Source organism: Armigeres subalbatus, chromosome 1 (genome assembly GCF_024139115.2).
Source record: "Armigeres subalbatus isolate Guangzhou_Male chromosome 1, GZ_Asu_2, whole genome shotgun sequence".
Classification (NCBI taxonomy): Eukaryota; Metazoa; Arthropoda; class Insecta; order Diptera; family Culicidae; genus Armigeres; species Armigeres subalbatus.
In genome coordinates, this window is record NC_085139.1 from 152,056,124 (window position 1) to 152,083,681 (window position 27,558).

General features: G+C 40.7%; 1 protein-coding gene across 2 annotated transcripts in view; it reads left to right on the forward strand.

The window, feature by feature from the left end:
- The first annotated feature begins 6,463 nt into the window (after nt 1–6,463).
- The window catches only part of LOC134205290 (scoloptoxin SSD14-like), an 82,279-nt gene continuing 61,184 nt past the window's right edge, over nt 6,464–27,558 (forward strand). Inside the window, exon 1 of one of the 2 annotated variants that reach the window (XM_062680416.1) lies at nt 6,464–6,677. In XM_062680416.1, coding sequence (XP_062536400.1) covers nt 6,664–6,677 — 14 coding nt within the window. In that variant the 5' untranslated portion in view covers nt 6,464–6,663. Of the gene's footprint in view, nt 6,678–13,039; nt 13,454–27,558 lie in introns of those variants that run through there. The other variant, XM_062680415.1, reaches the window with a different exon arrangement.

A 27,558-nucleotide genomic window follows, 5' to 3' on the forward strand; every position in this document is an offset into this window, starting at 1 on the left:
AAGCGAGAGCTGCGCCACCGGCTCAGATCCGTGCGACACGGATCTCGATCCGGATCAGTCGCGACCGATTCTAGCGAGCGAACCGTGTGGTTCAAACGAACCGAACTGGGAGCTGTGTCTTGCACGGAGCGGATCTTTTACTTGCGACGGGTTTTCCTGCCAGCATACTGCTACATGTGCACTCGGTTTGTTTGTAGCACCGTGCTCTGTATTTTTTTACTCTCTTGTTTTTATTTCTCTCGCATTTCGGGAACCAATATAGATGAATGGCTCACTTGTATGAAAATGTCAACTACGCATGATTAGAAGGGTTAGAAGCGCGCGCAAACAAGGCATTGATTTACTGCACCCAGTATGAAGAGAAAACTTATGACACGTGATATGGTTCATATACATATCAGAGATTAGGGACTGAATTATCAAATTAACGATTTGAGAAACGTTATCAACAAAATGTAACTTAGAATTATGAATAGAAAATAATGTTGAGTTAGTTTTTGTATAGAAATGAATGTGATAGTTCTAAATGAACTCCTAGACTTCAAAACTAGACGGTCAGAAAAAGCATAATGAATGTTATTAGTTTAAAATTGTCGATTTTTCAATAGAAATTATTACCTCACTGTAGCTTAACATTTTAAAAATTTCAAAGTGAGGTAAATAGATGAATGATGAATGAATGAATAAATTAATGAATGACATAAATTTTTCAAAATTTTTTTTAATTAAAATCATAATATTAACAATTATGTTTTAATATATGTAGCATTGAAGAACTGAAGAGCTGATCCAAGGAGCTGACTCTTTTCAATGAGCTGAACGGATCAGATCCGCTCACTGCAATGAGCTGTTTTGCCCATCTCTGCCTCCTGCAAGGCACTCACAGTTTCCTTGCTGTTATTTCCGCAGCACAGGTGAGTGAACCTCTTTGCAATTGGGTTGTTTAGCAAGGAAAAATATGAGGATTTTTGTAGTTTAACATAACATGTTTTGCTTTCCTCAACATATTTTTATTTTGTTTGTAAACCTTTTATTTACATTTTTTTACAGCAAACAATAAGCCATTTCAATCGATACAATGACACTAACATTCATAGAATGACAGTTGGCCCATGTGGTGTGGTACACTCACAAAAAAACTCCGCATTATATTCATGAGTTCATACATGGATTTTTGCAATGGGGGTAGCGAAATGGATTCCATATTTTCGACACATACATTCCATGCGCACACATGCATTGCATGAGTGTTCACACATACTATCCATGTGACTCATAGTATCCATGTGTGAATTTGTATGCAATCAATTTATTTATTTATTATCAGACTAAGGCCGGAGTGGCCTGTGCTGCACATAACAGACTTCTCCATTCAGCTCGGTCCATGGCTGCACTTCGCCAACCACGCAGTCTGCGGGGGCCGCAAATCGTCCTCCACCTGATCGATCCACCTTGCCCGCTGTGCACCTCGCCTTCTTGTTCCCGTCGGATCGTTGTCGAGAACCATTTTCACCGGATTACTGTCCGACATTCTGGCTACGTGCCCGGCCCACCGCAGTCTTCCGGTTTTCGCGGTGTGAACGATGGATGGTTCTCCCAACAGCTGATGCAACTCGTGGTTCATTCGCCTCCTCCATGTACCATCCGCCATCTGCACCCCACCATGGATGATACGCAATACTTTCCTTTCAAAACTCCCAGTGCGCGTTGGTCCTCCACGAGCATCGTCCAGGTCTCGTGTCCGTAGAGAACTACCGGTCTTAAAAGTGTTTTGTAGATAGTCAGTTTGGTACGGCGGCGAACTCTATTCGATCGGAGCGTCTTGCGGAGTCCAAAGTACGTACAATTTCCAGCCACTATGCGCCTCCGAATTTCTCTGCTGGTATCGTTATCGGCGGTCACCAGTGAGCACAAGTACACGAATTCTTCAACCACCTCGATTTCGTCACCACCGATAGAAACTCGTGGTGGGTGGCTTACATTGACCTCCCTTGAGCCTCTTCCTATCATGTACTTCGTCTTCGACGTATTGATGACTAGTCCAATCCGTTTAGCCTCGCTTTTCAGTCTGATGTAGGCTTCCTCCATCCTCTCAAAGTTACGTGCCATGATATCAATGTCGTCGGCGAAACCAAATAACTGGACGGACTTCGTGAAAATCGTACCACTCGTGTCAATTCCTGCCCTTCGTATTACTCCCTCCAAAGCGATGTTGAATAGCAGACACAAAAGACCATCACCTTGCCGTAACCCTCTACGCGTTTCGAAGGGACTCGAGAATGCCCCTGAAACTCGAACTACGCACATCATCGGATCCATCGTCGCCTTGATCAACCGTATCAGTTTATCCGGAAATCCGTTTTCGTGCATTAGCTGCCATAGCTGGTCCCTATCGATTGCATCATATGCGGCTTTGAAGTCGATAAAAAGATGATGTGTGGGCACGTTGTATTCGCGGCATTTCTGCAATACCTGACGTATAGCGAACACCTGGTCTGTGGTAGAGCGTTCACCCATAAATCCCGCCTGGTACTGCCCCACGAACTCTCTTGCAATTGGTGTTAGTCGGCGGCATAAAATTTGGGAGAGTACCTTGTAGGCGGCGTTCAGCAATGGATTGCGCGGTAGTTGCTACAATCCAGCTTATCGCCCTTTTGTAGATGGGACACACGACACTTTCCATCCACTCCTGCGGCAGAACCTCATCCTCCCAAACCTTGGTAATTCCCGTAACACGGTAGATCACTTTGACGTAGTGTGTTGCGGTGTAAGATCTACCAAACAGAGCCCTAGCTTAATCCATTGTTCTAGCTAGGGCAATAAGTTGTGGTAATTCAGGATTCATCGTATTTAGTCCCCGCTACCAACAGCAGTCTCAGAAATAAAACATAAATAATGTTACCTTGCAGACAGTTGAAAGACTCGAATTCCTCTTGTTTGAGGCTAGACTGTATGCAGCGGAAACAACTTTTCAAGCAATTAGTTATAAAACCTCGGTACCCGTTCCTAGGCTGAACTGACTGCTGGAAAAATCGAGTTAGGGGTTTAAATACGTACTAACTCTTCATGATCTGGTGAAAATGGTAGTGAGAGGAACACACGGAAGTTCTTATTACTGAACAAATTCTCTTGCTTGAAATGGTCTTGTAGACAGAGCTAAATCCCGGGTTTTCATTGTTTACTGGTGATATTCTAGAAGCAAGACAAAGATGTGGCTAGGGCTCCGATGCATGACCAAAAACAGTACCACTGTTCTGTTTTCTCAAGAAAGGATTGATTTCCTATTGATAAGGGGCGCGCCTTCAATGGGATTGCTCTCTGTGAAGGGTCTAAATAGCGGGACCTTGTCATGGTGCTCTTGAGGAAACAAAACAACAACTGTATCGAAACCGATACTGCATTGCTTATCAATAGTAATGAAGTAATTCGACATGCACTTTAACACTAAGGATACGGGTAACGCTACAATAGATCTAATAACAGGTCGCAGTGGCACACCCGAACAGGAAAAAAAAAACCTTGGTAATCACCCAGTGCAGCGCTCTAGCCAATGCTTCACCACCGTGTTTAAACAGCTCTCCTGGTAGTTGGTCAACTCCAGGGGCTTTGTTGTTTTTCAGCCGGCCGATCTCCTCCTGGATTTCCTGGAGATTCGGAGCCGGAAGTCGCATGTCCTGCTCGCGTGCTCCTAGGTTCATTACCATACCGCCACCGTTGTCTGCCATATCGCCATTCAGGTGCTCTTCGTAGTGCTGCCGCCACCTTTGGATCACCTCACGCTCGTTTGTAAGAAGGTTCCCGTTTATGTCCTTACACATATCGGGCTGTGGCACGTGGCCCTTACGTGAACGGTTCAACTTCAAATAGAACTTTCGTGCGTTATTAGCGCGGAACAGTTCCTCCGTCTCCTCACGGTCTCGATCTTCCTGCTGGCGCTTTTTCCTCCGGAAAAACAAGTTTTGTCTGTTCCGCGCCCGTTTGTATCGTGCCTCGTTCGCCCTCGTGCGGTGTTGCAGCTATCTCGCCCATGCTGCATTCTTCTCCTCAACTAACTGCTCGCCGTCATACCAGTCGTTTCTCTGATCCGGAGCCACCGTGCCTAGTGCAGCGGTTGCGGTGCTTCCAATGGCGGATCGAATATCTCTCCAGCCATCTTCAAGAGATGCTGCGCCTAGCTGCTCTTCCGTTGGGAGTGCCACTTCCAGCTGCTGCGCGTAGTCTTGGGCTAGTCTACCGTCTTGTAGCCGCCCAATGTTTAGCCGCGGCGGACGACTCCGACGCGTGTTGATCACCGTCGAGAGTTTTGAGCGCAGATATACTGCAACGAGGTAGTGGTCGGATTCAATATTCGCACTGCGGTAAATGCGTACGTTCGTGATGTCGGAGAAGAATTTACCGTCGATTAGAACGTGGTCGATTTGGTTTTCCGTTACTTGATTAGGTGATTTCAATGTGGCCTTGTGGATATTCTTGCGGGGGAAGAAAGTGCTTCGGACTACCATTCCGTGGGAGGCTGCAAAGTTTATGCATCGTTAGCCGTTGTCGTTCGATACAGTATGCAGACTATCCGGTCCGATGACCGGTCTATACATTTCCTCCCTTCCTACCTGAGCGTTCATGTCACCGATGACGATTTTGACGTCCCGCAGTGGGCATCCATCGTATGTCTGCTCCAGCTGCGCATAGAACGCTTCTTTCTCGTCGTCGGATCTCCTTTCGTGTGGGCAGTGCACGTTGATGATGCTATAATTGAAGAAACGGCCTTTTATCCTGAGCTTGCACATCCTTGCGTTGATTGGCTGCCACCCAATCACGCGTTGGCGCATCTTTCCCAGCACTATGAAGCCGCTTCCCAGCTCGTTGGTGGTGCCACAGCTTTGGTAGAATGTAGCCGCTGGATGCCCGCTTTTCCACACTTTTTGTCATGTCCAGCAGATTTCCTGCAACGCTACGACATCGAAGTTGCGGGGATGTAATTCATCGTAGATTATCCTGTCGCAACCTGAGAAGCCTAGCGACTTGCAGTTCCATGTTCCAAACTTCCAATCGTGATCCTTTATTCGTCGCCTAGGTCGTTGCCGATTGTATCGAGTCGTATTATCTTCTATGTCGTTCGTAATAGTTGTTAGGCGGCTTATTGGGCCTGCGCAAACCTCCTGTCTCGTCGGAGGGCCGTCGTGTCAGGGCTGTTTAGCGTCCCACCTAACACCAGGATTGGGCTTGTGCGCTTTGAGCGGCACACGGTCGCTTTGGCGGAGCCTACTTGCGGATACATGCAGCTTTTAATAGAGGTTTAACAGGGCCCACTGTCAAACCCCACCACATCCTAAGCAGGCGCCACAACTCGCAGATGGCCTGGGGAGGGATCGTCAAGCCCTTGGACATAGTCCCTGCTGCTGCTGTTGTATGCAATCAAGTACGTGCCGATAAAAGATATTTTAGTTACTAGATAAAGCTTTTCGCTGTCGTTGTGATCCGGAACATCTTTTGCTGGCGAGGATAGGGGATCTAAATGTCAATGAAGGAAAAATACATACGATTTGACAGTTAGGTACAACACATGTTTCGGACAGCAGAACAAAGGGAACCGAAGCGACAATCTTTATCTAGTAACTAAAATATATTTTGTGCCGATGCATGATATACATATTTCAAAATACATGGATTTTTGCCATAAAGAATGTGTCGATTTTACTGAGTGTAGTATTTTACATGCACGTATTAAATCCACGCTCAACAAGATGTTTCGATTTTCTTTATTTTTTTATATATTTATTCTATATTATTCAACACAAGCAAAATTGCTTGTAATTTAAACAGCATCCCATCTTTATCTTTCGTATGTTCGAAAAGTACAATCACTTGTCCCAAGTGGGCTGAAAAACATCCAGCTGAGAGCCATGTTGGGGACAGTTGTTTAACATTTTTTACATTTCGCTCGAGACTTTCGCTGGTATGAATGAAGTGTTGTGGACATTCATCGTCGATTTTTTGCTGTTTGAAGTCATGACCAATAGTAAGCATGCCGGCTAGTGGAATAATTTTGAATAGAACTACAGTATATGAAGATTCATAAAGATAAAATGTGCTCAACCGCAGCATTTAGGTGTTATAATGATTTTGTGGATGTCTTATAACTAGAGCAAATAATGATTTTCATGAGCATTATAAAACGAGGAATGTTACTTTGGATATTAGGCCAAAGTTTGAGCCATATACCCTAAAATCAACGTTGAAACTGGGTAGTGTCTTCGCCAACAGTCAATTTTAAACTTTCGTTATCAAATATGAAACGATTCGTCGATTTGTCGTGGAATGAACCATACACATATTTACCGGTAGTCTTTGAATTGATACATGTGCCGAGTGTTATCAGCGTGTCTGGTATGAGCGCCGAAATCGAACCGATTTGTGTGTTGAATGATTTGGTTAACAGTTCCTTCCGTTTTGTCATGAAGATAGAATGTGATTTATCAAAGCATCACTGCATGTCGTTAATATTTTAATACCCTAAGTAGCATGTGTACATGAAAAATAGGTTTCGTATAACGTAAAAGATACCAGTAGGTATCGAGTCTAGTTAGCTGTGTGAAGCTTTTAGATACAGTGCATTTAGTGATCTGCTCTTTAAAATTATAACCGTAAAAGACATTCTTTACGTAAATGGCAAAGGAAAGGTAAATTAGTTTTGAAAAAATATTGTTTATAGATAAAGATGTTCAAATCTATTAGAAGAGGCCATTCAAAGTGCTCGTTTTCAATATTGTGCTGACCGATTTATATGATCACAGGGTGTTATTAGGGATTTTTTGATCTATAAACCTAGACCACTCCCAACGTTCGTGAGGTTCAAAACTATCTGTGTATTTTGGTTATTATTCACTGATATGGCCAAATTCGTCCAGTGATCAAGTGTAATCAAGTAGTGGCGTCACAAAGCAAAGTAGGTACATTAAAAACCCAGAGTAAACCATATACCAGGGATGATGTCTGTCTCGCGCACTTTAAACGGTCTTGAGTGAAGTATAATAATCACTTTGAGAAAACAACTTTTATAAAATTATACTCCCGATCAAAGCTCACACAATAATATAAAGATTATTATAGGGGACGTAATTGAATATAATGACACAAGAGCACATGACATAAACTGAATTGTACCAATGTCAAATGGTTTGAAATTACATAGGGGTAATGACGGCTTTGGCAGGTTTTGTTCTATTATTGGCAGGGGGTTTTTTATGACTGCATATCAAAGAATATTGTGGCCAAATTTCATAAAATTCGGTCAACAAAAACCCCCCTGCCAATAATAGAACAAAACCTGCCAAAGCCATCTGTTCCCCTATTACGGAGGCTAAATACAGGCCCCGACGCGACGCTCAAGCAGGCAGATTTGATTCAGTCCACCAACTTATCCAGTGCAAATCGCGTATCCTGCTGTACTTCGACCACCATCATGTCAAGATATGAAGAAAGCTGAGAAGTAGCACGTAAGACCTTCATTCAACGGGTTTGACCTCGATTCTCGTAGTGAAACCTTTTTTTTCCTTTCTCGCGCACTAAGTACATATATTCGCTCCAAAAACAAACTTTTTATAAGATGCCCGGAGACCCATAGTGTTGTATATCAATCGATTCAGTTCATCGAATTGAGGTGATGACTGTGTGTGTCAAGCACTACTGCAAAAGTTCGTGATTGTCATAAGACAGAGAGCAAATCGCCTTTTTCTATTTCAGGGGACCAAATGAAAAAATCGTGGGTTCTTTGATCAATTTCGCATGAAAAGTAGTCATATGCGAGGAATGGTGTCTAGTCGATAAATTATTCTTTCCTTTAATTCTTCGTGTAAAAAGTGGTAATAATCACAACAATAAAGCAGATGTTGCACACTTTCATGCTCTGTCACAGAACAAATATTTTTTTAGATTTTGGTAGCATGCCATTTATCCGTCGCGTTTCTATAGATAAAGAAAGGGACAGATACGTAAACATCGAGTGACATCTCTCATCTCTTTCAATGGAATCCCCGGAACCCATAGTTATGTATACCAATCGACTCAGTTCGACAAATTTAGATGGTGTGTGTGTGTGTGGGTGTTTATTTTTTCTTTACTAGGGTTAACATAAAAAATCTGCGAGACAGACACCTTAAAGGCGAACAGGGCTGGGCTCCTTCCCGACCTGCTAAACGATCCCCCCGGGATGCTGCGACTACCTTGGGGGATGGGGGGGAGTGGTGGGGGGTGTAGGTGTCCATGCTCACGCACTTCTTCCAAAATTCTGGCCCCTAGCTTAGGCTAGTTCGCCGACTGGCTTGCTGAGATCCACTGCTACATCCTCACTCGAATCCTCCTGACTCCCCCCGGTGGTCCACCAGTTCCAGTGAAGGAAATTCGTACTGATGGTGCCCCGACTACCGGCGGCTATCGCAGGGGACGCTTTCGCGCATTGCGCCGACTTCGTCGTCGGGTTGCAGAGGTGGTCCAACAGTTCCGGTGGTGGATGACGTCCGCGCTGGCGGTACCCTACATACCCGAAGCATTTCTTTCTTCTTTCTTCAGCAGGTTAGCCGTTCGTTTGCCAAGGTCGATCCAATGATTCCGGTTGGCAGAAAACTTCCGGTTCACCGGCACCCTGACGATCCAAAGCCAAACACTGCTCACTGCGCAGAATACTCCCAAGAATCGGCCCTTATTCGCTGATCACGTGTCCATCTACGCTGCAGCTCCAACAGTATTCGCGTCACAACTCTGCTTACCGTATTCCACATGTCTTCCTCGTGACACATTCGCTCCGCGATGTTATCCGCCCTTGGGACAGGTAACACCCGCGTTCTCCCTCTGTACATTTCGTCAGCCATTTGAGGATTCTTCTCTCCATAAGCTTACCGAGGGTGTCTAACAGGGGTATAAGCCTGTACGCGGCTGAATTGCCAGGGGACTTTCTTGGATTTGGCAGCAACACCAGCTTCTGGCTCTTCCACATTTCTGAAAAATTGCGTTCGTCCAGGCGCTTTTGCAGTGCCTTCCTGAATATATCCGGGTATGCCAGGATCGCAGCTTTTAATGCAACATGCATCGGAACCGGGGACTTTCTTCGCTTTCAGGCGTTTCGCCGCTTCTGCAAGCTCGGTATCAGACTTGTCGATCTACGGGGTTTGCTTCTCCTTCTTCACCGTACGGTGTTGGCGACCACATGGTCGAATCATGTTTCGGGAAGAGACCCTCCACAATTGCCTTCAACTTGTCCGGGCACATTTCAGCTGGCTGGCGCCCATTTCAATGCGGTCCTAGCCTCCAGGAACGCCACCTTGCGTTCCTTTTTCTCTTTCTGGTTCCGTCCATGCTCTCTGTGCCCGCCACGGAGCTTTGAGGCAAGCAGCGCGAAGAGTATTCAACCTGTCGTTCCACCAGTAATTTACAATGTTATGAAAACCCATATGTGAATATGTACGTTATGTGGAAGATATTGATTTGGAAAATGTATTGGAGGTAACCACTTTCCCTTCGATGGAACTCGAACCCATGACCCTACAGTACGCTAGTGGTGGAATTCGATGGGATTGTACAAACTCGTCTTATGACAAGTGAGTAATCGATTAGTTACTAATCGATTAATCGAGATTTTACGACATCTCTAGCCACAGGGAAAATATCGACGTTTCTTGGGCTCCTCATCCCTGGAAACAACTTCGGGATCCTTCTACGTGGGGTGACCGTCCCCTTGTCACAGCTAGAGCACAGTTCTACACTTGTTTTCCCCGGAAACTACCGCTTATACCTTTGGTCCGTAAACTTCCTGGTCCTACGACCTCTCTTCCGGATTCACCACCAGAGACACTCCGATTTTACGACACGAGACCAGAGACACACGTTCCGTTTTTTCTTTTATCGTTTTCGTGGAAATAACAAGTCCGCTTGCTTTCGAGGTCTCCTTTCAACTCCCCGTCCAGTCGGCCTTTTTTCCTCTTTTTTTTCTCCATTTTCTCCTCCAACAGTAAATTCGTGATGACATCTCTTTATTCGCCCGTCCAGGGGTGATTCGTCAAATCTAGACCAACATTTGAAAAAAGCGTAACAGTCAAAATTTATTTCTTCTTATTCTTCGTCTAGATATATATCTATATATGTGGACGAAGAATCAGAAGGAATAAATTTTGGCTGTTACGCCCTTTTCAAAGGTTGGTCTAGAAATGTTAATCGATATACACTTAAGGTGGAATAACCGCTTAATGAGCTTGTTATTCCATCTTCGGGGTACTGCATACATAGTCTCACAGTATATTTTCTAATTAGTATTCCTATTCGGTTAGTAAGTACCGTACTGTGCAAAATATTATGAAAATTGGTCATAATTCACTTGTCATAAAACGAGTTTATACAATCCCATTGAAATCCATTCCTTCGACTTAGTCGAGTCAAGTACGAGACACTGAAGACGGCCTTACTGTTGAGGTCGAAATACGTATCTGTCAAGATACAATTAAGTGGTGGAATTCAATGGGATTGTAGAAACTCGTCTTATGACAAGTGAAAACATTCCACTAAAAAGCTCAACATAATTTTCTTATCAAAATGGTCATTATTGTTATCTGCGAAATGTACTCACGGAGCCTTCATTGCACAATCGTACATCTAGCTTTGCTAGAGCTCCCTCGACTGCCCCATTCCAAGACCCAGGCATTGATGTCACCTCCTATGACTACCGGCCTTCGTCCGATCAGCTTATTGGGTAACTGATCCAATATCTGGCTGAACTTCTCCACGGTCCACCTCGGAGGTGCATAGCAGCTGCATATGAAGACGCAATTGAACCGGTGCCAGCGAAAGTGGTACATGTTACATTGAGTAAATATTACAGGAGACTCATTTTTCCAAAAACTTCGAAAATAAAATTCAAATTTGCAATTTTCATTTTAGCAGTACCAACGTGTTATGACTGATGTGCCTGAAGGTTGTAATGAGAAATATGCGAAGTTTCTTGACCAATTTCAAGTTTATTCAAACAAAATGCACATGTACCACTATTAATGGAAACAAAATGCAACAGAAACCGAAAATCGTTGCTCGTAAAAGTGGCACATGTACATTTATAAAATTATTATAAACGGCAGTAAACCATCTTGAAATTCAAAATAGGGTTAAAATCTGTTGCGGAAACATCCATGTTGTGAAATTTTCTTTTAAATAGGCTGATTTTAGTGGGTAAAACTGTACATGGTGGGGGCATCCATCAATTCAGCTGTTATTGGTCGGACGGTACAGCAGCAGTGCCTTTCTCTGCTTTGTTCTCTCCGAGGCAGCCAAGTTGGTTGCGACGAGACGGACGCAATGAGAAAACTATTAGAAAATATTAGAAATTTGGAGACAGTACTCGTCGATAGAAAATCCTTCCGCACGCGATGGCATATGAGCAAGTCATACCACCTTCCTTTTGCCAGTGGAGATATATCAGCTTCCACACGGAAACAAATGCATACCCACAGGCATGAATAAAAAATCATGAAATCATGAATCAGGTCAGTTCATGAAACCATGATTATAAGTCATGATTTCAGGAACATTATTCATGGTACTAGGCAATCCTCATCAGTCGACAGTATGCATAACCAGTTATACTTCGAACACTCCATTCCCAAGAAGTAAGAACGGCTGAGAGGTAGCACGCCGGACTCTCGCTCAGTGTACTCGAGTTCAAATCCCCTGTTGAACTTTTTTTTTATTCTGTCGATCTTAACAACCAAATTGTAACGCATTGGTTGCGTTACGCGAAAATAAATCATGAAATCATGATTTATATTCATGGTGTATTTTCATAGCATGAAAACACGACGGATTCATGGAATCATGAATTATTTTCTCATTTCTGGGAACGGATTTTTACCCGTGCACACTGATATTCTTCTCTCCCCCTTCATACGGGAGCTTGGCAGAAGGAAGGTCGTGTGATTCGTGCCATCACAAATATTGCCCTCCGCTCGCTTTCAAATCGACTTCTATAAAAACATTCTTCATGCCTGCCGTATCCTAACGGAACTATCAATTCTATACTTTCGCCTCTAATTCTATCATGAACATGTACGTCTAAGTTTGGAAGATGATATTAGCATTTCCATATCATTGTTTTTGAATGTTATTGAAATAGGTACATGGCGGTGATTAAGTTTTTTAGCTAAATACTTCTATAATGTAAATAAATAATTTCATTTTTGAAGTTACCAAATTGTTTTCAATTAAAAATTACGTGAGTCGAGCATAATTATTCTCATGTTTCTTGATTATTGTGTGAGAAATCAATGCATGTCATATGCCCATTGCCTTATTGTTATTGATATAGGAACAGATACCCTAAGAGAAAGCCAAAAAAAAACAAATATTTGCACATCTGTTAGGAAAATTGCATATCAAGAATTCAGCTATAAAAGGTAATAAACTTGCGTTGAAACACATTTTATTATTCGCAATTTAATACGCTTTTCGTAGATTTCTAAGTTTGAAAAAAAAATACAAATGTCGTATTTCAATTTTGCACTAACTGGGGCATAGTACAGCAACTATAGTAAACAACAGTGAACTTTATGTATTGTGCTGAATAGTGTAAAAGAATTAGAGTAACGATGGTATTTTGGACATCTGAATATATTTTAGACTTCGGGCTATATTTTCTTCAATTTGTTACATAAATATGGTAAGAAATGTGATTATGAAAGAGACTAAACCTAAACTGATACATGAATCTCATTTGTTTGTGAGAAGCTAAGTAGAAATACACGCAAAATATCGCCAAAAGCCCAAAATGTATTCAGCTGCTAAAAATACACCATTTACCCTATACGGAGAAAAAAGAAAGCGCTGTTTAACATTTTTTTAAAGCTTAAGTTTATGCTTTATTTTGGTATTGATCTGCGTTCGAAACACTTTCCACGTGGTTCATATCCATATATCTATATATAAACTTATTCTTGTTATGCGTTGGCGTATTGATGAGTCATGCGCAGTGTGGATATCTTTGACAACTGAAATGTTGTTGTTTGCTTCACAAAAGTATTCCAATGAACGTATACCAAATATTCCTCATTTTCTTTAATTCAATTTAACATCAATGCAAAACGGTGACTTACCATTATTAGTATGGGGCATACATCAAAAAGTGTGAATACTGGAATATTTATTATAATCATTTAAACATAGTGCACAATTAGACATTTTTAAGATATATCAGTGACTTTTAAAAAGCGATTGTTACTTTCGGAAATACCTTAACTGTATTTAGTGCTGCAAATCAATAGTGCCGGTAGATTGCGAAAACAACACGAATGCTTATATTCCGGCACATCTAGGATGCTAATAGTTATAGTGGACCTCAGTAGAGCATTAAACTTGCTTAAACATTTAGAAGCAATCAAGCCTTATATTATATGGTAGTGAAAATGAGGATTGCATTTAAATCGTGAGTACAAATCGGAAATCATAATTCTAACCCTATAAAAGCTTCAACTATATTATAGAGACCATTTCTGCGATGCGAGGAAAGTTTTAAATTTTGCAAAATATTGGTGAAATTTGTAGAAATCAACATCATTAAAAATGTGAATCGCTCATAACATTGCATTTTGTATACCCGGTTTTTTTACACGGTTTGGTTTTAGCCGATTAAGACTTTTTAATTTAAGAGACGAGCCAGCCAAGGGTTGCACGTCTCTCTAATAAAGACAAAAAAAAACTTTTTAATTCACAAAAACCCTGATTACTCCACCTAGCGGTGATGGTGCCTTTTTCGTGCACATGAAAAAATGTATTTTGTCCAAAACTTCCGAGCACATAGTCCGATCTGGCCAATTTTCAATAGAAAACAATGGGACAGAATTCTGCGTTGAATGCAACTTGTTGCAAACAAATCGGTTGAAGATAAGTGCCTAAAAAATGAGTGACAAATTTTTTAATTAATTTTTTTTTTGTATAGAATGGTATTTTGGTCATAACTTCCGAGCCCATAGTCCGATCTGGCCAATTTTAAATAGGAAACAATGGGTTAAAGATAAGTGCCTGAAAAATGAGTTACACTTGCGTGGGTGCACACAGACATACACACACACACAGACATCACCTCAATTCGTCGAACTGAGTCGATCGGGTTATAACACTATGGGTCTCCGGGCCTTCTATAAAAAGTTTGTTTTTGGACCGATCGTATAGCCTTAACATATACTTAGTATACGAGAACGGCAAACATCAAATAAAATTCAGGTAGTATTTCTAAAACTGCGAGAGTTTAATTAAACCGACGAATTAACGAATTATATAGTATAGAAAAACCTGGGTGTAATAGTTTTGGTTCCTTTGTAGGCAAGTTAGCCACGGCCACGGGCTTAAAGCATCGTCAAAAATATTCATATTTGCCTTTCTCGTGCGCCAAGTTTACGGAAATGATCACTTTAAACTCAATCTTTTGTAGAAGGATCGGAGACCTAATATGTATGCTAATTTCCATCTACTCATCAACTGAGCGAAATTGTATTTTTGCCACTTATTTTTACCACGAAAAGTGTGAGTGAAATTTCGGCAGGTGATTAAATGACAGTTGGAGTGTAATGTTACAGTCGTTATGTTCAACATGATCCAATCTGGGTCCTGCCATTGCGCTTCAGAGCGTCTCTTAATTCTCGTGTATACACTGGAGTCGGGATACGTGCCGTAAATCAAAATCGCGTAAAAAACCACGTACATTCCAAGAACCGCGTAAAAATCGTGCCTGTTCGGAGGTTACTACTGGGAACACTATGCAATACGTGAAGTGTGGAGTCACCTTTTATAGGCGACTCTTAGTACGGCAAAACAATTATTACTATATATTACAATTATTGGAAACGTGTGCACAAACATTCAAATTTAAATTCTAATTAGACTTAAAGCACGCCAACTGCTACGCACATTACGCAAGCAGTTGGCGCAAGAACAGAGAACAACGAAAACACACACGAAAAACAGTTTACAGGTCGACTGATGGCAGAGCTACGACAGTGAGCGCAGTTCGTGATCGAGAACCCCCTTTTTCCAATTCTCCCAGTGCACTTTAGGGTTCATTCACAAATTACATAACGCAAAAAAAAAAACACAATTTGAACCCCACCCACCCCTCTGTGACTTGTTTGTAACATTTCCTCTATACCCACCCACCCCCTTCGGTGACGCGTAACGTCAGACTAAAAATTCCCAAAAAATATTTATTGATATTTTTAATGAACTCTACTTTAACTTTCTGGGGCCCTCCTTAGCCGTGCGGTAAGACGCGCGGCTACAAAGCAAGACCATGCTGAGGGTGGCTGGGTTCGATTCCCGGTGCCGGTCTAGGCAATTTTACGGATTGGAAATTGTCTCGACTTCCCTGGGCATAAAAGTATCATCGTGTTAGCCTCATGATATACGAATGCAAAAATGGTAACTTGGCTTAGAAACCTCGCAGTTAATAACTGTGGAAGTGCTTAATGAACACTAAGCTGCGAGGCGGCTCTGTCCCAGTGTGGGGATGTAATGCCAATAAGAAGAAGAAGAAGAAGAAGAAGACTTTAACTTTCTACATAGTAAATAATAATGTTGTCAACTTTGAATTTATTTAGTGATTTCATTTTGTATATTATTCGTTACTCGTAACAGAACTGAACAAACCCACCCACCCCCTAGACAAGCCGTAACATTTTGTAACGGAATATTGGGTACCCACCCACCCCTCAGGGCGTTATGTAATTTGTGAATGAGCCCTTAGATGAAACAACAGACAAACTAACTAAACAAAATTACGATATTCGAACTTTTTAAAGAAGGCTCTGAGACCCATAGTGTTATATACCAATCGACTAATCTCGACGATCTGAGCAAATGTCGGTCTGTCCGTGTGTGTATGTTTGTAGTAATCCTTACCCGATATTCTCGTAACAAGTTGCATTGAATTTTACTGCCGGTCATACTCTTACAAAAATTATGAAGGAAATGGTAAAATTTTCAATTTGTAGGCAATTATAGTTAAAATGCCTTACAATGAAGCGAAGAACATCGATTATATCGAGAAACGATAGTGGAATTATCTGGGTTTTCAACAATAAAACCCATATGAATCCACCTAGCGGTGACGATGCCTTTCTCTATTCAAACGTTTGGTTACGTCTTGGGGTAAGACACAATATAAATAATTGCCTGCAGTACGGCTCTTGCAAACGCTGTATAGCGAATCAGCCAACCAAGCTTATATGGTTCAACACACCATTTTCTTCATAACTTTTGAACGCATTGACCGATCGTGATGAAATTTAATAGTGGGTTTGTCCCAAGTTGAATGCGACTTGTTGCGAGAAAATCGGTTAAGAATTACTATATGAAAACGTGGCTAATGTTTTTCGGTTTTCGTGTTTCGTACACACACATACACACGGACTGACAGAAATTTGTTCAGTTCGACGAGCTAAGTCGATTGGTCTATAACATCATGGGTAACCGAGACTTCTATAAAAAGTTCGATTCTGGAGTGAAATGATAGTCTTTCGGTACAACTTTTTCGTACGAGAAAGGCAAAAATCTTAGTTTTGAAACAAAAACCCATTTTAATTCACCGAGTAGTGATACTGAATTTCTCGCATTTAGTCAAGACACCAACCTTATATGGGGTATGGTTCGATGTACCATAACTTTTAAACGATGTACTTTATAACTTTTAAACGCAAAGGTCGATCGTGAACAACAAGGTATTGTCCCCCGTCGAATAAAACTTGTTGCGAGAAAATCAGTTAAAGACGCTTCTATAAAAAGTCCGGACATGGCTGTTACAGCCACTATCTGCATCGGTGTGGCCAGTTTGAAATCGGAGAAGGATTCGAGTTTGGAAGTTTATTGCACGACCGCCGAGGGAACGAGACAACGCAGCAGTGGATTTCAGCCAACCAGTCGGCAAACTAGCCTAAGCTAGGGTCCGGAATTTTAGAAGAAGTGCATGAGCACAGACTAGCCCCTCCCCCTCTCGAAATAGTCGCACCATCCCTTGGTCCCGGGGGAATCGAGGCAAGGAGGATAAGGGACCCGGATTCATCCAGAAGGCACATTTTTAGCAGGTCGGGCAGGAGCCTAGCCCTGTTCGCCTTCGAGCATAGTGTAAATTCTCAAGTGTCTGTCGCGCAGATTTTTGATGGTCTTCAATCGTTGTAAAAAAACACAGACACGGATGAGCGCGGCCGTCACCGTGATCGTCCCCACGTGGACGAATTCCAAAAAAAATATGGCGAGAAAATGCCAACGAGTTTGTCGCTCGGATAAAAAAAAGCGCCCATTGGACGCTAGAAACGAAACAAAAAACGAAATTGAAATAAAGTCAATAAATGAATTCACTAATATAATTACCTTTTGTACAGATTTAGAATCGGACAAAATCGCAGAGTTTTTGCTTCTCGTGATCTAGATCGAATAACTAATTCAACAAAACAAACAAATTTGATTTAATATTATCGTTTCACTCCATGCCAAATTGAACTTTTTATATTACTTTATCACTTTATCACGTTTTACTTTATCACCGAAATTAACTGTCCGCACTTTAGCCGATATGATTTAGAAATGGCTGAGCAAGGCATTCAGAAATATTATTGAACCTTAAAAGTATCTACTTTGAGAAATTTTAACTAATACTATTAAATTGTTTTTAGACAAGTAAACCACAGTTTATTTCATTGCAATATTTGGAGGCCATCTACGCTTAATCAAAGTGTTCATTAGATCGATATAAATATGAAGCTTTTATCCAAACCAATAAAGCTTTTTTATAACAGGAATTTTATGCATTTTAAATTATGCTGTATTGTAAATAGTTCTTGAAATAAATAACTATTGTTGCCTTTAATTTAGCTTGTTTTAATTATTAAAAAATCTTTTTTTTTTCTTGCGTTTATTTAGAAGGCTCATTTGTCATTTGGCGTAACGGAGCCGGAAATATGTTTTTTTGTACAATTCTTTTTACAATTCTTGTGATTCTTCTTACAACTAGAGTTAGTTCGGGTAGCCGACGTACACGCGACTGACTCAAGGTTAGGGATCACAAATACACAATAGGAAAAGGAGGGGCTTTAGGGTTATTGATAGCGATGTTGTTGACTTGGTTTGATGGTGGATTTTGCATTGATCTGTAATGGAAGAGAAACAAAAAAAGGAAACAACGAAAAGAAGAGGAGACTTTTAAGGGGAAATGCTACAAACAGGGGACACACAAAGATTCAAATTCTAACCTCAATCTCTTTCAAAAAAGATAGATAAGGTTCATATACTCTAAATCAAGGCCCGCCAACACTTCCCTAACGGGTTTAATTTGTTTTCCTTGGACCCGGACAATTTCAGTCAGCTCATACCTGGTTTCACGATGCTCGACGCACCCCCACACGACGTGCTCGATATCCTGATAGTTGCCACAGACACAGAGATTGCTTAATAATTCGAAACGTATGTGCATTTAGCGAGTAGTGATTAGACATTAGTCTACACATGGTTCTTTAAAATCTTTTTGTATGGAAAAGTTGCAGAACGTTACACAGTTAGGTACTCAACATGTTTCGGACAGCAGAACAAATGGAATCGAAGCGACCATCTTTATCTTGTAACTCAAATGTCCTTTCGATCGGTATATAACACTATGTTCTATGTTCATAAGTTCTTTTTTGGAGTAGTCCTATAGCCTTTCGGTACAACTTTTTTTGTACGAGAAAGACAAAAATATAAAATAATATAGCACCCTCTAGTCAGACATCATGAAAATTGCAAAATACAAATACAATCAATGTTTTCTAATGCAAAACTCCAATTTTTCAATGCCATCATATTTTACGTTTAATATATGTTTAATTATCTTTCATTCCGTTTTTTAACATTTGATTTCATGAATAAAATAAAAAGCTTTTTCTAGAAGTGACTTATTAGCCGCCATTGACCACCCTCTTATTCGGTTCTATTTAACACTAGGATTCATTCGTTCAGAAAATCGTTGTAACTAAATTTTCAAATGACTATATCTCAGTGGTTTTTCAACCGATTTTCTCAGTTTTTTCACCAACCTCTTAGCCATCTCTTCTAGTTTCTGGACATTGCAAAATATTGTATCTAGGGGTGTTCAATTTTTCACTAGAGCTGTGGGAGTAAAGCAACGGATTTAGAAAAATGCGATTTTGGAGAAATATTTATATTTAATTACCAAAAATGATATCTATTCATATAGTGATGATGGAAATGATAAAATAACACATAAAAGACATCACTTGGAACATGAGAACACATTTTGAGCATCCCTACTATGCATACGGCGATAATTCGGTGCCTTTAGGAACCACTTTATGCTACAGGATGTATGAAGCTTCAGAAAATGTTTTCAAGCATGTTGTCTACTGTGAACTTGTTAAAATGAATGTGAACTATATACGAAACATGTGTGATAATAAACTATGATGTTCTAGGATCTCCAAATTGTCCTGGAGTTTGAATCAAATGGTCTACCGAATCAACCAAGGTATCCATGATGTCCCACACCGCGGTATCAACCCAATTATGTCCTCCGAGTATTTATCTTCCACTTGCGTTTCAAATCCAGGCATTTGAGATGTAGTAAGATCTCCAAATTGTCCTGAAGTTTGAGTAAAATGGTCTATCGAATCAACCAAGGCATCCATGATGCCACCAACCACGGTTTCAACCCAATTATGTCCTCCGAGTATTTGTCTTTCACTTGCCTCTCAAATCCAGGCATTTGAGATGTTCAAAGATCTCCAAATTGTCCTGAAGTTTGAGTAAAATGGTCTATCGAATCAACCAAGGCATCCATGATGCCACCAACCACGGTATCAAACCATTTATGTCCTCCGAGTATTTGCCTTTCACTTGCGTCTCAAATCCAAACATATGAGATGTTGTAAGATCTCCAAATTGTCCTGGAGTTTGAATCAAATGGTCTTCCCAATCAACCAAGGCATCCATGATGCCATCAGCCGCAGTATCAACCCAATTATGTCCTCCGAGTATTTATCTTCCACTTGCGTCTCAAATCCAGGCATTTAAGATGTTCAAAGATCTCCAAATTGTCCTGAAGTTTGAGTAAAATGGTCTATCGAATCAACCAGGACATCCATGATGCCATCAGCCACGGTTTCAACCCAATTATGTCCTCCGAGTATTTGTCTTTCACTTGCCTCTCAAATCCAAACATATGAGATGTTGTAAGATCTCCAAATTGTTGAGTTTGAATCAAAAGGTTTACCGAATCAACCAAGGCTTCCATGATGTCCCACACCACGGTATCAACCCAATTATGTCCTCCGAGTATTTGTCTTTCACTTGCGTCTCAAATCCAGGCATTTGAGATGTTGTAAGATCACCAAATTGTATTGAAGTTTGAGTAAAATGGTCTATCGAATCAATGAAGGCTTCCATGATGCCCCCTGCCAAGGTATCAACCCAATTATGTCCTCCGAGTATTTATCTTACACTTGCGTTTCGAGTCCAGGCATTTGAGATGTTCTAAGAACTCTGAATTATCCTGGATTCTGAGTAAAATGGTCTATCGAATCAACCAAGGCATCCATGATGCCACCAGCCACGGTATCAAACCATTTATGTCCTCCTAGTATTTGTCTTTCACTTGCTTCTCAAATCCAGGCATTTGAGATGTTGTAAGATCTCCAAATTGCCCTGGAGTTTGAGCAAAATGGTCTATCGAATCAACCAAGGATTCCATGATGTCCTCAGTCGCAGTATAAACCCTATTATGTCCTCCGAGTAATTGTCTTTCACCTGCGTCTCAAATCCAGGCATTTGAGATGTTGTAAGATCTCCAAATTGTTCTGAAGTTTGAGTAAAATGGTCTATCGAATCAACCATGGCTTTCATGATGTCCCCAGACGCGGTTTCAACTCAGTTACGTCCTCCGAGTATGGGACCGCGGTATGGGACATCATAGAAGCCTTGGTTGATTCGGTAGACCAATTCATTAAAACTCCAGGACAATTTGGAGATCCTACAACATCTCTTATGCCTGGATTTGAAACGCGAGAAGAAGACAAACACTCGGAGTACATAATTGGGGTGATACCGTGGCAGGGGACATCATGGAAGCCTTGGTTGATTCGACAGGCCATTTTACTCAAACTCCAGGACCATTTGGAGCTCTTACAGCAGCTCAAATGGCTGGATTTGAGACGCAAATGAAAGATAAATACTCGGAGGACATAATTGGGTTGATACCGCGGCTGGGGGCATCTTGAAAGCCTTGATAGATTCAATAGACCATTTTACTCATATTCCAGGTAAATTTGAAGATCTTACAACTTATCCTATGCCTGGATTTGAGACGCAGGTGGAAAAAAAATATTCGGAGAACATGATAGGGTTTATACTGCGACTGAGAACATCGTGGAAGCCTTGGTTGATTCGATAGATTATATTACTCAGAATCCAGGATAATTCGGAGTTCTTAGAACATCTCAAATGCCTGGACTCGAAACGCAAGTGTAAGATGAATACTCGGACATAATTGGGTTGATACCTTGGCAGGGGGCATCATGGAAGCCTTTATTGATTCGATAGACCATTTTACTCAAACTTCAATACAATTTGGAAATCTTACAACATCTCAAATGCCTGGATTTGAGACGCAAGTGAAAGACAAATACTCGGAGGACATAATTGGGTTGATACTGCGGCTGAGGGCATCATGGATGCCTTGGTTGATTCGATAGACCATTTTACTCAAACTTCAGGACAATTTGGAGATCTTACAACATCTCAAATGCCTGGATTTGAGACGCAAGTGGAAGATAAATACTCGGAGGACATAATTGGATTGATACCGTGGTGTGGGACATCATGGAAGCCTTGGTTGATTCGGTAAACCTTTTGATTCAAACTCCAGGACAATTCGGAGATCTTACAACATCTCATATGTTTGGATTTGAGACGCAAGTGAAAGACAAATACTCGGAGGACATAATTGGGTTGATACCGTGGCTGATGGCATCATGGATGTCTTGGTTGATTCGATAGACCATTTTACTCAAACTTCAGGACAATTTGGAGATCTTACAACATCTCAAATGCCTGGATTTGAGATGCAAGTGAAAGACAAATACTCGGAGGACATAAATGGTTTGATACCGTGGCTGGTGGCATCATGGATGCCTTGGTTGATTCGATAGACCATTTTACTCAAACTTCAGGACAATTTGGAGATCTTACTACATCTCAAATGCCTGGATTTGAAACGCAAGTGGAAGATAAATACTCGGAGGACATAATTGGGTTGTTACCGCGGTGTGGGACATCATGGATACCTTGGTTGATTCGGTAGACCATTTGATTCAAACTCCAGGACAATTTGGAGATCCTAGAACATCATAATTTATTATCACACATGTTTCGTATATAGTTCACATTTATTTTAACAAGTTCACAGTAGACAAAATGCTTGAAAACATTTTCTGAAGCTTGTCAAATTCCGGGTTCCCCGGTCGCATGAGACAAAATTTAATAAAACCAAAATCGACTTTCGTTGGTGTATTGGCCTGTCCTCGACAGCCGTTCAATCAGGTTCGCGGATTAGCACATCAAAGTTCTACGAACAAGTTAATCCCGGAAACACCCAGATGCCAAAAGAAATGCCGAACTTTACAAAAAATGGCAATCATGATCCAAATTTATTGTATTTAACTCCCTTTTAACCCCATTTACACTTAAATCTAAGATTCTACTTATCCGATTGTTGTTCCTAATCCTAGTGTGTTGGCGTGTGTGTCCGTGGGCCTAGTGTATCCCACGGCGCTAGCATCGTTGACGTCATCCGGATGACTACAGGACCGGCCACGACCGGTTTTGGTCCGCAGGGCATACCACAAAGCTTGCAGCAGGACGACCAGGCTGCGCTTAACACACGCCGCCTTCCCGCCATCTCACATTACGTGCATGAATGCCAATAGACCTATTATATGGGATCGAAAGGGAATTTTACCAGTTTTGTCCAGATTCACTTTTGTTGTCTATTGTTAGAGGGCTCACCGATCTCAAATTATCTCCTCCTTCACTCCTCCATTAACATGATGATTTTATGCCAGCGAGTAATATCTGCATGCTATTCAAATGATTAATATTATTTCACTAACATACAAAGTGCATAGTCCTTTTTCACGAACCTTGCTGTTGTACTATTGGGCTCGCGCCGGCAATTCCCACAATCAGTAATTTAATCTCACTCTTAATCAGCACAGTGAACACTACGTGTTTAAGAAAAATCGACGATCGTAACACGGGTTGTCTGTAACGACTTTTTCACTGCTAACGTGAGACTAGTGGTTCTATCTCCGTTGGTACCTTTTTTATCTGCCGCAGCATCAAAGACGAAATCCACCACACCACTAGAGAGCAGGTACGCTTTTCGGTTACTCTATCGCGAGAATGAGTGATCTGGACTGGTCAATTTCAATAGATCGGCCTGTTAGTCGTTTTCGTCCCTTTCGAGTGCCCAGTATTCGGTTATGGAGAGTTAAAAATGTACTCTCTTAGGCCATCTACTGTGCTCGGACTAGTATGCGCACACGATCAGTTGATGATTGGCGACAACTGATCATTTAAAGATGATATTGTATTGTTGTTCTGTTGTGAGTATACTGAAATACAAGTGCAGTAGCCACAACATTCGTTTTGGTCTGGGGGGCTAATAACCATTCCAAGGCAGCGTGACTAAACTCTGTCGTTAGCTGTGTTTGGAGTAGGTCACAATACCCCCATTATTCAAATGTCAACAAGTGATTCAGCACTATAGTGATGAAACACTTGTTGGCACTTGCATAGTCAGAACTCACTTTTATCAAAATTGGTCACACGAGTTGTCAAGTGACAACCAGTGCAATTAAATGCAAAGTTTCGTCAAGTATATAAGCTGCTATTCTCCGCATAGAATCACATTGGCCAAAAAAATACTAGAGAAAATCTGAACCTACTTCTTAGCCGTTACAATTGCGCGAATTCGATTTACCCAACCACCGTCGCAGTTGATCAGAATTATCTTGATATTTTAGTAACGGTTGTCCTCCTGGACATTTTATTCTAACTCTTTCACTCATTTCCAATATAGTGCAGAATTTGCTAGCCACAATACTCGACGATATTTTTTTATGATTTCACCTTTCACTCCGGAATTAGGTCTTGAGCCGCGAAAATTCCTAAATTTCGCCCGTTTTCATCCTCAAGCTCATACGAACTAGTTCCACGACGCGATATTACTTTTCACGGGACAAATACCGGCCCTAACTTTGAAGCATAATTCTCTGCAGCGTTTGACAATTTGAAGTTTTTCTTATACACATTTTGTCCTATTGCAAATGGGGGAGGAATGTTTTTATGTTTTTTATTGTAAACTTTTCTATACTTTTCATATTGTTTCTTATTGTTTTTTATAACTTCTTCGTAAAGTTCTCCTATCTTTTCTGCTCTACGCTGAATAAAAATAGTGTTTGATGGATCAGATTCGCGACAAGGATTTAAATGATCGTTACCATCAACTATCGATTCAACACCATAAATAATATAATATGGGGTAAAGCCAGTTGAGCTGTGCGTAGTATTATTTATTGAGAACTCAATCTCTGGCAATTTAGAATCCCATAATCTGTGATCCTCTTTGCAATATGATCTCATACATGCCAGAATCACGCGGTTCACCCGCTCAACCGGATTGTTCTGACAATGCCTGCGGCTATTGAGAAAATGATGTACATTGTAATGATTGAGTAAATTTTCCATTGCTCTGGAAGTGAATGTAACTGCGTTGTCAGAAATCAGTGTTTGGGGAACTCCGTGTCTGAGAAACCATTGATCTCTTAAGATCTGTACTGTTACTTCAGCATTAATTTTTTTGACTGGAAATAAACGAACAAACTTCGAAAAAACATCCAGACACACAAGTAAATCACTATTTTCTTTCTTACTCCTTACAAAACCACTCAGGTAGTCGATTGCAATCATCTGAAATGGTCTCTGGGTATCCTTTTGTGCACCCATAGGAGGAATTGTGGCCACGGTTGGATATTTGGATTTTTTGCAAACATCACATTTCGACAATATTTTCCGCACATCTAATTTCATTTTAGGCCAATAGTATTTCAGTTTAATTCTATTTAGGGTTTTGTCTGTCCCAAGATGCATCAATTTAGAATGTTCCTCCGTCACAATAGAATGAGTTTTGTCCGAAGGCACTACCAATTTCCATTCAAATCTTCCATCTTTTAATTCTGACCTGGTTGACACGAATTTAAATAGATCACCATTTTCAATTTTAAAATTTGGGTATGACTCAGGATCATTTTGAACCTTAGTTCTCAAATCAATGAACCATTTGGATGATGAATCATTGAAAATGGCACAGACAGCACGGCTTAATGCATCACTTACAACATTATCAGTACCTTTGCGGTGTTTTAGAGTCAAATCAAATTCCTGAAATTTCATTGACCACCGAGAAAGTCTTGAGCTTGGACGCCATTTGGATTTGCAAATAAAAGTTATTGCTGAACAATCCGTAATAAGTGTGAAATGTGATCCTTCAATATACGGTCGAAAGTGCTCGATCGACTCAAGCGCTGCCAAACCTTCTTTGTCCGTTGGACCATACCTTTTTTCGCAAGCTGTAAGCTTCCGAGAAAAATACGCAATAATGTGCTCCCCATCATCTAAGTTCTGGGTAAGGATTCCAGCAATTGCCATATCACTGGCATCAGTTTGCACTGAAAATTCTTTTGTCCAATCAGGATTAGAAAGAATTGGTTCTGACATTAGACATTCTTTTAATCTAACAAAAGCTTTTTCAGCAGGTTCAGTCCAGACTACCTTTTTAGGTTGTCCTTTCAATAGGTCCGAAATCGGTGCAGAGATGTGACTAAAGTTAGCAATAAAGTTCCGGTAATACCCTGCCATTCCTAGAAATCTGCGGATTTCCTTTGGAGTTGTTGGGCGCACAAATTTAGAAATTGCCATTACTCTTTCTGGGTTCGGTTGGTAACCATTCTCAGAAAGAATGAATCCAAGGTATTTAACTTTTTTTACGCAAAACTTACATTTTTGTAGATTGATTGACAAGTTTGCATTTCTCAAACATTCAGCTACAATTCTAAGATACTTGATATGGTCCTCAAAGGTGGTCGTTGCTACAATTATATCATCAAGATACACGAAGATATATGGCTCAAACTTACCTTCTTTGAGAACTTTATCAAGTATTCTAGACATTGTGGCGCTACTGTTGATCAGACCGAAGGGTAGCCTCTTGTACTGAAACAATCCACGACCAAGTATCTTAAAACATGTATATTTTCTTGAGTTTTCAGCTAATTCAACCTGCAGGAAGGAATCCTTGAGATCAATAACTGAAAAAAATTTGTGGATATGCATCTTTTATTGTGCGAGCATTCAATTTCCTTGCATCTAGATTCTAGACATAGTCTCATCTCTCCACTTTCCTTCGTTACCGGAACTACCTGCAATGACCAATCAGAGTTTGATGGCTCAATAATATTCAACTTTAAAAGCCTGTTAATCTCTGTATTAATTTTACGTTGTATACTCGGTGACCATGGGTGTGGATTTACATTGATAGAAGAATTTTCGGTCAGCAAGATCTCATGTTTCATCAAGTTACATGAATCAAGTTGGTCTTCTCTCGAACATTTAAATTGAAGTTTAATTGCTTCTAATTCATGTGTTTGTGCAGGGTCTAACTGGTGATTAGAATTCAAATCAGTTGTCGTGAGCTTCTTAAATATATCATCAGGACTATCAACGGAACACGAGAAAATTTCAACAGGAAAGTCAGGAGAGCATAAAGCCTGGGCATTATTTGTAGTAATTTTGAAGTCAAATAGTTTAAAAAAATCTATACCTAATAAACAGCGATTATTCAGTTCAGAGACAACTAGGCATGGAAGAATTTTGGAAATTCCATTCAAAGAGAAAGGTACATCCACATACCCCTCAATCCCCAGCTGTTCCCCACTGGCTGTCGAAAGGTTAATTTTGCTTGGAAGTGGCTGAATTTGTAGAAATTCCATCAAGTTTCCAAAATGTGTCCCTATCAATGAAACTTGACTACCACTGTCCAAAAGTCCTGCTAATGGAAGTCCTAATACTGAGAACTTAACATAGTATCTGTTATCTCCGTCTAAGTTAATTAAAATGTTATCAATTTGGTGAAAATAGCTTGTAAAGCATTGGTCAGAGCCAGATTTCTTTACCAAAACGTCAGTTGAAGTTTGCAACTCACTGGAATTGTTCTCATTTGATAAATTACAGTTTAGAGGGTTTTTAGGATTAGGAAAAGTTGCCCCCTTCAACTTCCCCTGTTCAAGTTTTTTTCTTCACAATAAGGACATTCCTCGTAGTGAAAGTCTGGCAAGCCACAAATATAGCAAAAGATTTGCCTTTTGAAAAAAACAAGTAAAAAAGTGGTGTCCTTTTTTTCGGCAATTAAGACAGACATATTTTCCTTCTTAGACATAT